Below are 12340 nucleotides of genomic sequence, written 5' to 3' on the forward strand. Positions count from 1 at the left end.
TTTGATCATACAACTGCAAAAGAGTGATTTTGTCCTTTTTATTGCTTACCTGCTTAACATTACCCTTGTGATCTCACTTGCTCATGTAATCTCCTTCCTCTCAAGTGGTCACGGTCCATGCAATTTCATTTATCTTGCAAGTGCCTACTATCTTGACAGTCTGAAAGTACATGGTAATATTGTTGTTCACTATCCATAGTAGAGTGTTTATTCCCTCATATCAGTGCTATCTAATTTTGACAAGTCTTCAAGAATATGCCTTTGCAAGAGAGGAGATTTACCATTGAATTGATTTGTAATTTTTGAACATTTTTGGGCTTTTTCTTAATGCTGCATTTGCAATTATAGCAAATGCATTCATGGTTGCAAATGAAATTACAATCTCAATGGAACTTAAAAGGGAAACGTAAGGAGGCCTGGAGAATGTAGAGGGAGCACAGTGGCCGGACTTCCTCAGCTCATTTGGATGAAGGTGGTGGCCAAGCAAGGTACTACTTTTCCTGACCACTGCTGTCCATTGGGAAATGGTGTGCTGAGACCTAGCCTGAGACTGAACTCTGCCAATGTTATACAGCAACAGGAGGGCAGGTAACGATGCTCCAGAGACTTTCTAGAAAGGGCCTGTGATTCTGGCAGCACGGTTGCCAGAACTAAGTCAAGGGAGAGCAATTGGGGGAGTGATTCCTAAAGAGATCAGTGGCCAACCTTATTAAGGGAGAGGAAAGACTGACATTATTTGCCATATACATTTACGTGTTTTAGGAATTTGCTGTGGTGTGTTGGCGTGACAAAAGAAAAAACAATTTTCAACAGTTATAAAAAATAAAAAAATATAATGTTAGAGGTTTTCAGTCACCTTTGGTGATTAGTCCAATGACAGTGGTGTTGTCTGCAAACTTTTTCAATTTAACTGATGGATCACTGCAGCCATAGTCATTGGTGCAGAGAAAAAATAGGTGAGAGCAGAAAGCACAACCGTGTGGCTCACCGGTGCTGACTGAGCGGGATGTGAAGATGTGCTTACCTGATCTCTCATCATGCCGTCTGTCAGAGAGGAAGGTTGAATCAGCCTGCAGACAGGGGCTGGAGATTGGGGAAAATTGTAACAGAGTCTGGTGTGGAAATCAAGAGAGAAAGGAAGAGGGAATGTGTCATCTAGGAAGCAGGTGACTGATGAGAAGGGATAGGGAGATGGCAGTGGGAAGACAGGGGGGGAAGTTAGGGGAAAGGGGTCAGAGATAGCTAAACTAGGGAAGGAGAGCAGAGTAAAGAATGTATGCATGATTTATATTTATGCTTATGGTTTACATGGTCAGTGATTCTGCGTATGCATGTGTGCGTGCGTGCATGCACGTGTGCATGCTATCTAAATGATACAGATATGAGAGCAGAGTGGAAAGTGACAGCAAAAGTGATGGAATTTTCGAGTTCTATGCGATGTGGCGCCAATGCTGTCGTCAATGTACTGGAGAAATAGTTGGGAGAATGGCACCAAATAAACTGGGGACAAGGTCTGTTCCACATATCCAGTGAAAAGACAAACATACCCAGGACCAATGCATGTTCACATAGCTGAAGCTTTAAGAATTAGCACATGGAAGAAAGAGGGCCGATCAGCTGGGGAGCCCAGAGGTCAAGCATGGATTTTGGAGTCCTGTCGTTATGTTGATACCGAAGGTCAATTGGAAGTCTAGGCCCAAAGGCCGAAACCTGGAGGCCCGAAGGCCAGTCCTTGAGTTGGAGGACCGTTTATGTGCGAGGGTGGGTGGGTGTGAGAGGGGAGGAACCGGGCTTATTTTGCAGTTGTGGTTTTGTTGCTTGTTCTGTGTTGTTCTGTAAACACTTTGGGTGTTCTACATTGGTGCCAGAATATGTGGTGGCACTTGCAAGCTGCTCCCAGCACATCCTTGGGTTGTGTTGGTTGTTAACACAAATGACGCATTACTCGGTATGTGTCCATGGACGTGCAAATGTGAATATGAATCTGAAAGAGGATCTGATTACGTCTGAAGTAATTCTGACAGAGACTGGATGTGGAGAAAATTTTCCCCTGCCTGAAATTTCTGTTTTCAGATTGTGGTGAGCATGTGGGATTTGCTCATACAGAGGCTGTACTATAGAGGCCAGGTCATTGAACAACTTTATGAAGGACATGGATGAGTTTCTAATGCAAAGGCATCAAGGGTATGGGGAGAGAATGGGAATATTGAGATAGACCACCAGAGGAGGAGGAGGCCTCTGCTGGTTGGGGTCAACCATGGATATTGCATCCTAGCTGTCTAGATACACAAGTCTGGGCAGTACGATATGGAGAGCAGCCTGTTGCCCATGTAGCAGGTTCCCCCTCTCCGCACATCTGATGAACCTAAAGGAATGGCAGAGACCGATGCAGTTTGACAGCAGCAACATTGCCAGTCAGCATTGAACTCAATGTAGGACTGCCTTAGGGGCTCCAGGTCCAGATTTTTTCCTTGGGGCTTACTCCTGGAACCTTCCCCATGAGTGGGTATAGTTGCAAGGCAGTAGAGGTTTGAGATCAGTTTTCCTTCTCCTAGCTGAGCTGCCGACCATGGCTGACAAGCCCCATCTGCCCAAAGTGACTGGTTTTAAGGCACCAGCAACCCGCCTTTGCCCCTCCTCCTGTCAGTAGAAACGGTTCCGCCGGGCTTAGTAGCTAAACCACACATAAAGGCCAGGAGCTGGACTTAGTTGTCAGAGGCTATTTGAGACACACGCCATTGGGAGCATTTAATAGGTAGTGGGAGCTTATCCCCACTTCCACCCCCGGCTATAACAACCTTCAGAACTAATATAGCCAATCAGCCATGATCGTACTGAACAGGACTGCAGACCTGAGGGTCTGTGAGATCTACACTTGCTCTTATTTGCTGCCTCAGTGTTAAATTTGGTATCAAAACTCCTTCTCACATTGAAGACCTAATAAAAATCATCAACCATCCATTACTCAAGATTATGAAGATTAATTGTCATCCGTTCCTTCTTATTATAGCTAATTTTATCTAATCGTCCCAGACTAAGTATTAAGAACTTCAGCTGCTCCTGATCTCGCTGAATGTTAGACATCGCCTGGGGCTCCAAGCCCATAAGCATTTCATGGTTTTTATTACATAAGCTCCAGCACTGTACTTTATTTTGTACGAACATCCTCAGAAAGGTTTAATTTTGTAACTTGCTGCCACATTCCTCACGTTGCTCAATTGCATTTTGAGACTAAATAGGCAATTTGAAATCTCACACGGAAGTAGTCAACAGGAACGATGTCTTGGTTGAGTCAAAGATAGGATGATAAGCAAGTAAATTTAGCAGCAATCTGGCCTCAGGCTCACATTCACACTGAGATCGCATGGTAATATGGAGAGACTTGTGCATATTAAATGCAATCCAGCCCATTCCTTTTACGCTGGTAAACCCTGGAGTGCTGGTTTCTAATTCCTTAACAACAGAGACCATTGGTAATGTAACGGTTATGTGTACTGAGATGTCCGTGGAGAGAAGCTGCTGACTGGCACATTCCAAGCTGCAGGAGTACGTGCTGAAGAACACACTGAAGCTTGGTGCGGTCATCACAAAGGCTTGGTGGGGGAAGAGCCCCAGTGTAGGGTTCTTCTCTATTGGAGGGGTGTGGGGGCAGTTGAGGGAGGAAACTCCTCAATTGAAGTAAAGGCATCTGTTCGTCCTGCGAGGCCATGGATCTGCGCCTGGAAAGTCTTCACTCTCCAGGGCACAGGCCTGGGCAAGGTTGTATGGAAGACCAGCAGTTGCCCATGCTGCAAGTCTCCCCTCTCCACGACACCAATGTTGTCCAAGGGAAGTGCATTAGGACCCATACAGCTTGGCACCAGAGTCATCGCAGAGCAATGTGTGATTAAGTGCCTTGCTCAAGGACACAAACACGTTCCCTAGGCTGGGGCTCGAACTCACGACCTTCAGGTTGCTGGTCCAATGCCTTAACCAGTTGGCCACGTGCCCACAAACTCCTGTAACTCCTCAATTACAGTGGTAGTATACCACCCCAGGAGCCCTTATGAGTGACAGTAGTACTATTGATGCGTAGGGATGTAATAGAATAGTACTGAAAGCATTGACTATGGTTGTAAAGAATGAAAAGGCATTGCATGTTTAGTTTTGTAAATATTTTTATTATGAATATAGTATTTTGTATCTTGATAATAAAACACAGCTACAAATATGATTTCCTGTGAGCTGTTGATGTGAAACATTGTGATCAATGGAATAACTGCAAAGACTAGTCTCTGAGCAACAAATCCAGAAGGAAAAGTCAAAAGAGAGTTAGTATTTATACAGTCACTCACATCCTGGGAATTCACATCTACAGGGCAGGAGATTTTTGGTATGACGGAGTGGGATATCTCTAATATAAGGCACCAAAGATAATGCTTCTGGAGGTGCAGCATTGCACTGTAGCGATCCCAGGCCTCAAGAAGACGTGTTATTCAACACCTTGTGAGCCAGGGACAAAAGAGGTTCAATTTAGCTGTGGCTGAAACCCTAAAGATTGTTATCCTGTGAATTAATGGCTCAAACGTTAATGAAATAAAGGCGAATTTCAGGGAGATACCATTTTCAATTACAGCAGACAAATTTAGGTATATTTTAGTAAGCCACAAGAACTGATTTTTCTTTTTAATTTTTGATGACATTGTGAATTAACATTTGATGTGAAATATTGCTGACGACCATTGATCTTTGAACTAATTGATCCTGCTTCTCTGTCTAAATCTTTAATCTCTTTAAATTCTTGTATCACATCTCTTGGTCTACCCATCTCAATCACAGGTCTATTGATCATCCTAATTCTGTTAAATGTCCTCTGTTCTTTCCCTAAAGCCGTTGCATCTTCCTGAAGTGGCACTGCCCAAAAGTGCACACAGTACTCTAGCTGGAGCCAAACTGGTGCAATGCCTATATACACAACAACGATGGGGTACTCTTTTCATTACTTCCATGGTGGCGTAGTGGTTAGCACAACGCTTTACAGTACCAGCGACCCGGGTTCAATTCCCGCTGCTGCCTGTAAGGAGTTTATACGTTCTCCCTGTTACCATGTGGGTTTCCTCCCATTATCCCAGTTTGCTCCCACAGTGCAAAGGTGTGATGGTTGGTAGGTTGATTGGTAATTGTAAATTGTCCCATGTTCAGGCTAGGATGAAATGAAATAAATAAATAATTAGTAAAGTAGGGAAATGCTGTCTGTCTTTTTTTGAATTAAGCTAGTGACCTGAAAGTTATCTTCCATCAGCATACAGCATCAAAAATTGAGCACTGAATATCTGAATTTGATTCATAATTCACCTAGGCTTTTGTTTACACTGCTGTTAATATAATTGTAATCCTCTAAGTGAGCAGTTACTATGGTAGAAAGGGTTAAATATTCCTTCGTTTCTTTTTACAATCTGGGTACCTTCCTTAAGACAATTAAGAATACCATTTCTTTTTAGAAATGAGGGCTCTAGTGAAATTTGGAGTCTTATCGGAGACCCCATTGTTTACACAGTTTATTAATTCTGAATCTATGCAGGGCTTTCCTTATAAACACAAGAGATTCTGCAGGTGCTGGAAATCCAGAGCAACACGCACAAAGTGCTGGAGGAACTCAGCAGGTCAGGCAGCATCTGTGGAAATAAATAGCAGTCAGTGTTTTGGACCAAGACACTTCTTCAGGATTGGAAAAGGAAGGGGAAGATGCCAGAATAAAAATAATATAAAGAGCTTTCATTTACCTACTAGCCTTCTACGTGAGGTAATTTGTTTCAGTTTTCACTGTGCAGAATTCAATACAGGCAGTTTTATTTTCAGAGGCTATGTTGATGAATAGAATGTGGAAATTCCCATTTGTATTTGGGATTCAGCTGTTCTGTAGTAAGGCAGAGTTGGTCCTCGATCCGTGTCTGTATCTAATTTATATAGACAAAGATTAGCTTTATTTATCACATGTACATCAAAACATTGAAACAGATAGTGAGATGCGTCTTTTGCGTCATGTCAAATCAGTGAGGATTGTGCTGGGGCAACCCACAGGTGTCAGCACACTTCCGATGACAATATAGTATTGCCCACAACCTACCAATCTTAACCCCAGCCGTAATTCTTCAGAATGAAGGAGGAAACCAGAGTACCCTGAGGAAACCCACATAGTCAGGGTGAGAACATATGAAGTCCTTACAGAGAGTGGCAGAAATTGAACCCAGAATGGTGATCACTAGAGATGTAAAGAGATTACATTGCCATCCTTAAGCAATTTCTGTAAATAGGAACCATGGTAGAAACCAAATTACCATGGCAGTACTATGGGTAGTTCCCATCACCAAGCAAATCTTTCCCTCCCCCACCAGTTTCTGCTTTCTGCAGGGATCGCTCCCTACGCAAGTCCCTTGTCCATTCGTCCCTCTCCACTGATCTCCCTCCTGGCACTTATCCTTGCAAGCGGAACAAGTGCTACGCCTGCCCCTACACCTCCTCCCTCACTAGCATTCAGGACCCTAAACAGGCCTTCCAGGTGAGGTGACACTTCACCTGTGAGTCTGTTGGGGTCACATACTGTGTTTGGTGCTCCCAGTGTGGCCTCCTGTATATCGGTGAGACCCGACGTAGATTGGGAGACTGTTTCACTGAACACCTACGCTCTGTCCACTAGAAAAAGCAGGATCTCCCAGTGGCCACCCATTTTAATTCCACTTCCCATTTCCATTCTGATATGTCCATCCATGGCCTCCTCCACTGCCGTGATGAGGCCACACTTGGGCTGGAGAAACAACGCCTTATACACCCTACCCTCGTTATATGCATCTTCAGACTATGCGGATTCACAGTTACGCGAGGAACCTATTTCCACCAGCTTCTCGTTATATGCGTCCAAAACTCACAGTTACACGAGGAGCACTGCTTTCCCGCCAATTCAAGTCACATGTGCATGCCTCACAGTCTCACTGTTGGGACGAGAAGCATCGCTTTCCCACCAATACAAGTCACGTGCGCACGCCTCACAGTCTCACTCCTGCCAGTCTCGCATTGGTTTTGGCAACGTATAGATGTGCGATCTTGCGCTCTTAAACTTTTGTGTTTTTACCTATGGTGCAGTGATTTTGTGCTTGAAATATTTAACTATGCCTCCTAGGCGTCCGATGTCAAGTCCTGGGCCATCAGCCAAGCGACAGAGTACCGCTTTAATGCTTGAAAAAAGTAGGAAATTATAAACAGTGTGTCGTCAGGTGAAGGTAACACAGCTCTGGGACACTACCCTGTGCAGTTGTGGGCTATGATAGCTGAGTTAGGCATCACACCAAAGCAGGTGTTTAATGCAGACAAGACCAGGCTTTTTTGGAAGCGTATGCCGATATGCATTTACATAAGTGAGGATGAAAAAACTGCGTCAGGTTTCAAGGCAGCAAAGGATTGACTTTGCTTATGTGTTCCAATGCCGAAGGAGACTGTAAGATGAAGCCTCTCTTAGTTTACCATTCACTAAACCCCCGTGCTCTTAAGGGTTTGAGTAAGAATATGCTTCCTGTCCACTGGGCAGCTAAGAAGAAAGCATGGGTCACTGGTCAAATCTTTGAAGATTGGTTTGCTAACCATTTTGCTGTTGAGGCTGAACGCTACTGCCGAGAACAGAATCTTGCCTTTAAAGTTCTTTTGTTGCTTGACAATGCGCTAGCCCATCCTAAACATTTGGACGGCATTCATCCTAACATAACAGTGTGTTTCCTGCCACCTAACACAACATCGCTGATTCAACCACTTGACCAAGGTGTGATCCACATTCAAGGCGTATTTTTTACGGCGAGCTGTCTCTCAGAAGCTGCAAGCAACAGACGATTTTGAAAATCCCGGTAGTTTACCAATGGTGAGGGCATGGTGGAAGACCTTCAACATCAGACATGCCATCAACAACATCGATGAATCCTGGAAAGAGGTCAGGTCTTCCACTCTGAAGCAACTGGCAGAATTTTTTAAGGCTGCTGAACACTTGGCACAAATGGCGATGGACATGGACCCAAGTTTAGAACGGAGTCAGCATTTCAATCATTCCCTGCAGTAAAGCCTTCTTCCCTACAAGCAAATTTATGCTGAAAAGCAAAATGCTGCCAAGCAAGCAATCCTCACCACCTTCTTCAAACCGGTGTCATCTCCTGCTGCCGGCAGTACCGAGAGTTTTGTTTTGTGAGTCTTCCTTCACCCCCTCCTGTCCTTGACGATCCTGACGACACACAACCATCCACCTCATCCATGTAAAGCTGCCCGACACCACAACAACCACTCACCTCCCGGAGCGAACACACCTGCCACTGTTGGTGAGTACTGTAAACCCTCAGATGTTAATATTCTATGATTTATTACATTGAATATTACCTTAAATTGATGAAATATAATACAAATGTTGCCTTGTAGTACTGCTTTTGTGTCGTATTGGTATGAAAATGTGAATAAATTACAGATAAAACATATTTAGGAAGCCCTCAAGAACGCAACCCAATTTTCTCCATTTAAATAATTATTCATATTATGCGTTTTCACATTATGTGTCGACTTCGAGGAACGTATCCCCCGCATATAACGAGGATAGGGTGTATTCCGTTTGGGTAGCCTCCAACCTGATGGCATGAACATCAGTTTCTATAACTTCCAGTAATGCCCCCCACTTCCCCTCCTTTACCATTTCCCATCCCCTTTCCCTTCTCGCATCTTATCTCCTTGCCAGTCCATCGTCTCCCTCTGGTGCACCTCCCTCCTTTTCTTTCTTCCATGGCCTTCTGTCTCTTTCACCCATCAACTTCCCATCTCTTTACTTCATCCCTCCCCCTCCAGATTTCACCTGTCACCTGGTGTGTCTCTCCCCCCCCCCCAACCTTTTAAATCTACTCCTCAGCTTTTTCCTCCAGTCCTGCCGAAGGGTTTCGGCCTGAAACATCGACTGTACTCTGTTTCATAGCTGTTGCCTGGCCTGCTGAGTTCCTTCAGCATTTTGTGTGATTTGCTCTGGATTTCCAGCATCTGCAGATTTTCTCTGGTTTGTGAATCCAAAAATCTCACAAGGAGACTATAGACTATCACCATTGAAAGGTGGTGATCAAACTGGAAATATCTATGACACAAATGCAAGCCAGATCAATGTGTTAACATCAATTATTAGGATTCACTTGAGTGTAACTGTCCTGCTTCTAATCAATGAAACACTTCAATGTGCTTAATAGACATAGAACACAGGTACATCTCTAGCATATCTCTCTCCACCACCACCCCAATGGAGAGTTCCAGACATCCTCCAGTCCCTGCATATCTCCCTTGACTTTTCCTCTTCTCACCTTAAAGGCGTGTCCTCTAGTATTAGACATTCTGACCCTGCAAAAATACAGTACACCAGTTGTCTATGCCCGAAACTTCAACAGTTCATTGCCCTCTGTGGATGCTGCCTGACTTGCTGAGTTCCCCCAACATTTTGTGTGTGTTGCTCAAGATTTCCAGCAGCTGAAGAACATCCTGTGTTTATGACTGTTTATCTATACCCTTCATAACTTTATAAACTTCTATCAGGTCTCCTCTCAACCCCCACCACTCCAGAGGAAACAGCCCTAGTTTGTCCAACCTCTCCTTACAAAACTTACCCACTAATTTACTTATTTAGCAATACAACATGGTCCTTTGAGCAGCCCTGCCCACCAACCCCCATCAACCCCAGTTTAACCCTAACCCTAACCAAGTCACGGGACAATTTACAATGACCAATTAACCTACTAACCTGTATGTCTTTGGACTGTGGGAGGAAACCAGAGGACCTGGAGGAAACCCACACATTCCACAGGGAGGATGTACAGAGACTCCTTACTGGCATTGAACTCTGAACTCTGAACTCCAACGCCCCGAGCTGTAATGGCATCGTGCTAACCATGACAGTACCGTGGCGCCCCAGTCCAGGAAGTATCCTGGTAAATCTCTTCTGCATCTTCTCCTTCCAATAATGGAGTCACTAGAACTGAATGCTATATTCCTGATGAGTTTTATAAAAGCTGCAACATAACTTCCTAATTCTTGAAGTCAGGGACTCTACGAAGGAAGGTAAGTGTGCCGTCCACCTTCTTTACCATCCTAACAACTTGTGCCACCACTTCAAGGGAGCCATGGACCCAGACTCCAAGATCCTCGATACACAAACAATGAAGTGAAGTGATTTGTACTGTGTGGATTAAAATCGGAACAGGGAGTAAAATTCAGAATGGATATAAAACATTATTTCATGTCTTCTTCTGCAGATGTTTAATTGGAAGGTGGGTGGAATGTTGATTTGGAAATAGTAAGAACATTATGTTCTGAATATTCCCATATACAAATGATTGTGTATTGTTCACCAATATTAAGGGCCTTGACTGAATATGTCATTTGAATGACAAGGTCTCGTACATGTTGCAGTCTCTCTGCTCCACTGTAGTTTGTTGATTTATAAAAAGGTACATAGCACAGGAACAGCCTGTTGGTCCATCATACAGTATCTCGGCTGACCAGGATGCCAATCTAAAGGAGTATCCATCTTATGTCACGGGCTTGAGCAGGATTTGGACCTAGAACATTCCATCCCAGTAGATGTGTACCAACAAGCTAATGACTATAGAGTTTGCTCCCCCTGAGGTCCCACAGGATGGAACAAGACAAAGCAGCATCCATCGTCAAGGACCTCATCTCACAGGACATGCTTTCTTTTCACTGCTGCCATCAGGAAGAAGGCACAGTAGCCTCAGAACTCACGCCGCCATGTTCAGGAACAGTAATTACCTCTCAACCATCAACGTCTTGAACCAACTTCACTCAGCTTCGCTTGCCCCATCACTGAAATGTTCCCACAACCTATGGACTCACTTTCAAGGACTCTTCATCTCATGTTCTCAATATTTATTGCATATTTATTCATTATTATTATTTCTTTCTTTCTGTATTTGTACAGTTTATTGTCTTTGAACCATATGCACGTATACAGTTAAATGAAACATTATTTCTCTAGGGCCAGGGTGCAAACCAAAGCCATATAGTCACACACACAGCACATATAGTGTTAGAAAGCCCAGAAGAATTTAATGCATTCTCAAATATCACACACACATAACAAAATGAAAAAATAACAGAAGAATCTGTGATTGAATTGAATTTGTTCATATATTTCAGGGCAGAGAGAGAGAGAGAGAGAGATCCATGTGTTAGTTAAAGGTTAATATTCTCCGAGACAAGAAAAAAAGAATGCACTTAGTAGAAGTTTCATACAAAAACACATTTGTTAGTGCGTAGAACAGAAATGCTGCATCTGTCAGAATGTCTCTAGAATATAAATAACACTTTGACTCAGATTATCAAAATCAAAAGCACAAGGCAATAGTTCAAAATTCTGCCAAGTTTGTTTGATTGAGCATCCCAAGTAGATTGTGAAAATACCAAGATCACAGAGCCTTGGAGCAAGAGATGAATCCACTTCAAGATGTCTGGAATCCTGAACAGTCTCTATTGCTTGCCAGCAATGAAACTAATATATTCAGCACATTCTTTATTCCTGTCTCAAGTCCTGTTCTACAAGTGGTTGGAACTTTTGATTTGAAAGGCTTTCTTTTTTCAGGTGTCAACTGCAGGGATAATATTGAGCAACCAGTTTAAAGATGACAATTCCATTTGATCTACTCTGCTTAAAACGATACCCAAGAGAGAGTGAGTTAGCAACCTGGCTTGCACCCACTGATATGATCCTGATAGTGATGCCTCAGTGCCAGTAGCTTGCAGTTTCTCCTTTACAGTTGGAAGATATATACTTTTTGCTGGTTTCCACCATTACAGTTCTTAAATTGGTAAATTGTTTTAATATTATGTACTGAGGTACCATGAAAAGCTAGTCTTGTACACCATTCATACAGATCAATTCATTACAAATGTGTTGAGGGTGTACAAGGTAAAACAATAACAGAGTGCAGAATAGTGTTACAGTGCAGAGACCATGCAGTGCAGGTAGACCTGCAGTCAGGTCCAATGTCACAATTCTGAGGTCAAGAGTCCATCTTACTGTACTAGGGAACCGTTCAAGAGCTTTATAACATCAGAGTTGAAGCTGTCCTTGAGCCTGGTGGTACATGCTTTTAGGCTTTTGAAGGAGTGGGGTGGGGAAAGAGAATTCCGGGGGTGTGTCTTTGATTTTGCTGCCTGCTTTACTGAGGTAGTGAGAATTGTAGACAGAGGCCATGGAGGGGAGGCTGGCTTTGGTGTGCACTCAACTTCCTACAGTTTCTTGTAGTCATGTGCAGAGCATGAAGTATATGGATAGAATTATTTC

At 43.5% G+C, this 12340-nt stretch overlaps 1 protein-coding gene across 2 annotated transcripts in view; it reads left to right on the forward strand.

The window, feature by feature from the left end:
* The window catches only part of nek8 (NIMA-related kinase 8), a 98609-nt gene extending 91372 nt beyond the window's left edge, over nt 1–7237 (forward strand). The window contains exon 14 of one of the 2 annotated variants that reach the window (XM_072243724.1): nt 7157–7236. In XM_072243724.1, the coding sequence (XP_072099825.1) occupies nt 7157–7209 (53 nt within the window). In that variant the 3' untranslated portion in view covers nt 7210–7236. Of the gene's footprint in view, nt 1–7156 lie in introns of both variants that reach the window. The other variant, XM_072243722.1, reaches the window with a different exon arrangement.
* Nucleotides 7238–12340: the final 5103 nt, after the last annotated feature.

The sequence above is a fragment of the Mobula birostris genome, chromosome 25 (genome assembly GCF_030028105.1).
Source record: "Mobula birostris isolate sMobBir1 chromosome 25, sMobBir1.hap1, whole genome shotgun sequence".
Lineage (NCBI taxonomy): Eukaryota > Metazoa > Chordata > Chondrichthyes > Myliobatiformes > Myliobatidae > Mobula > Mobula birostris.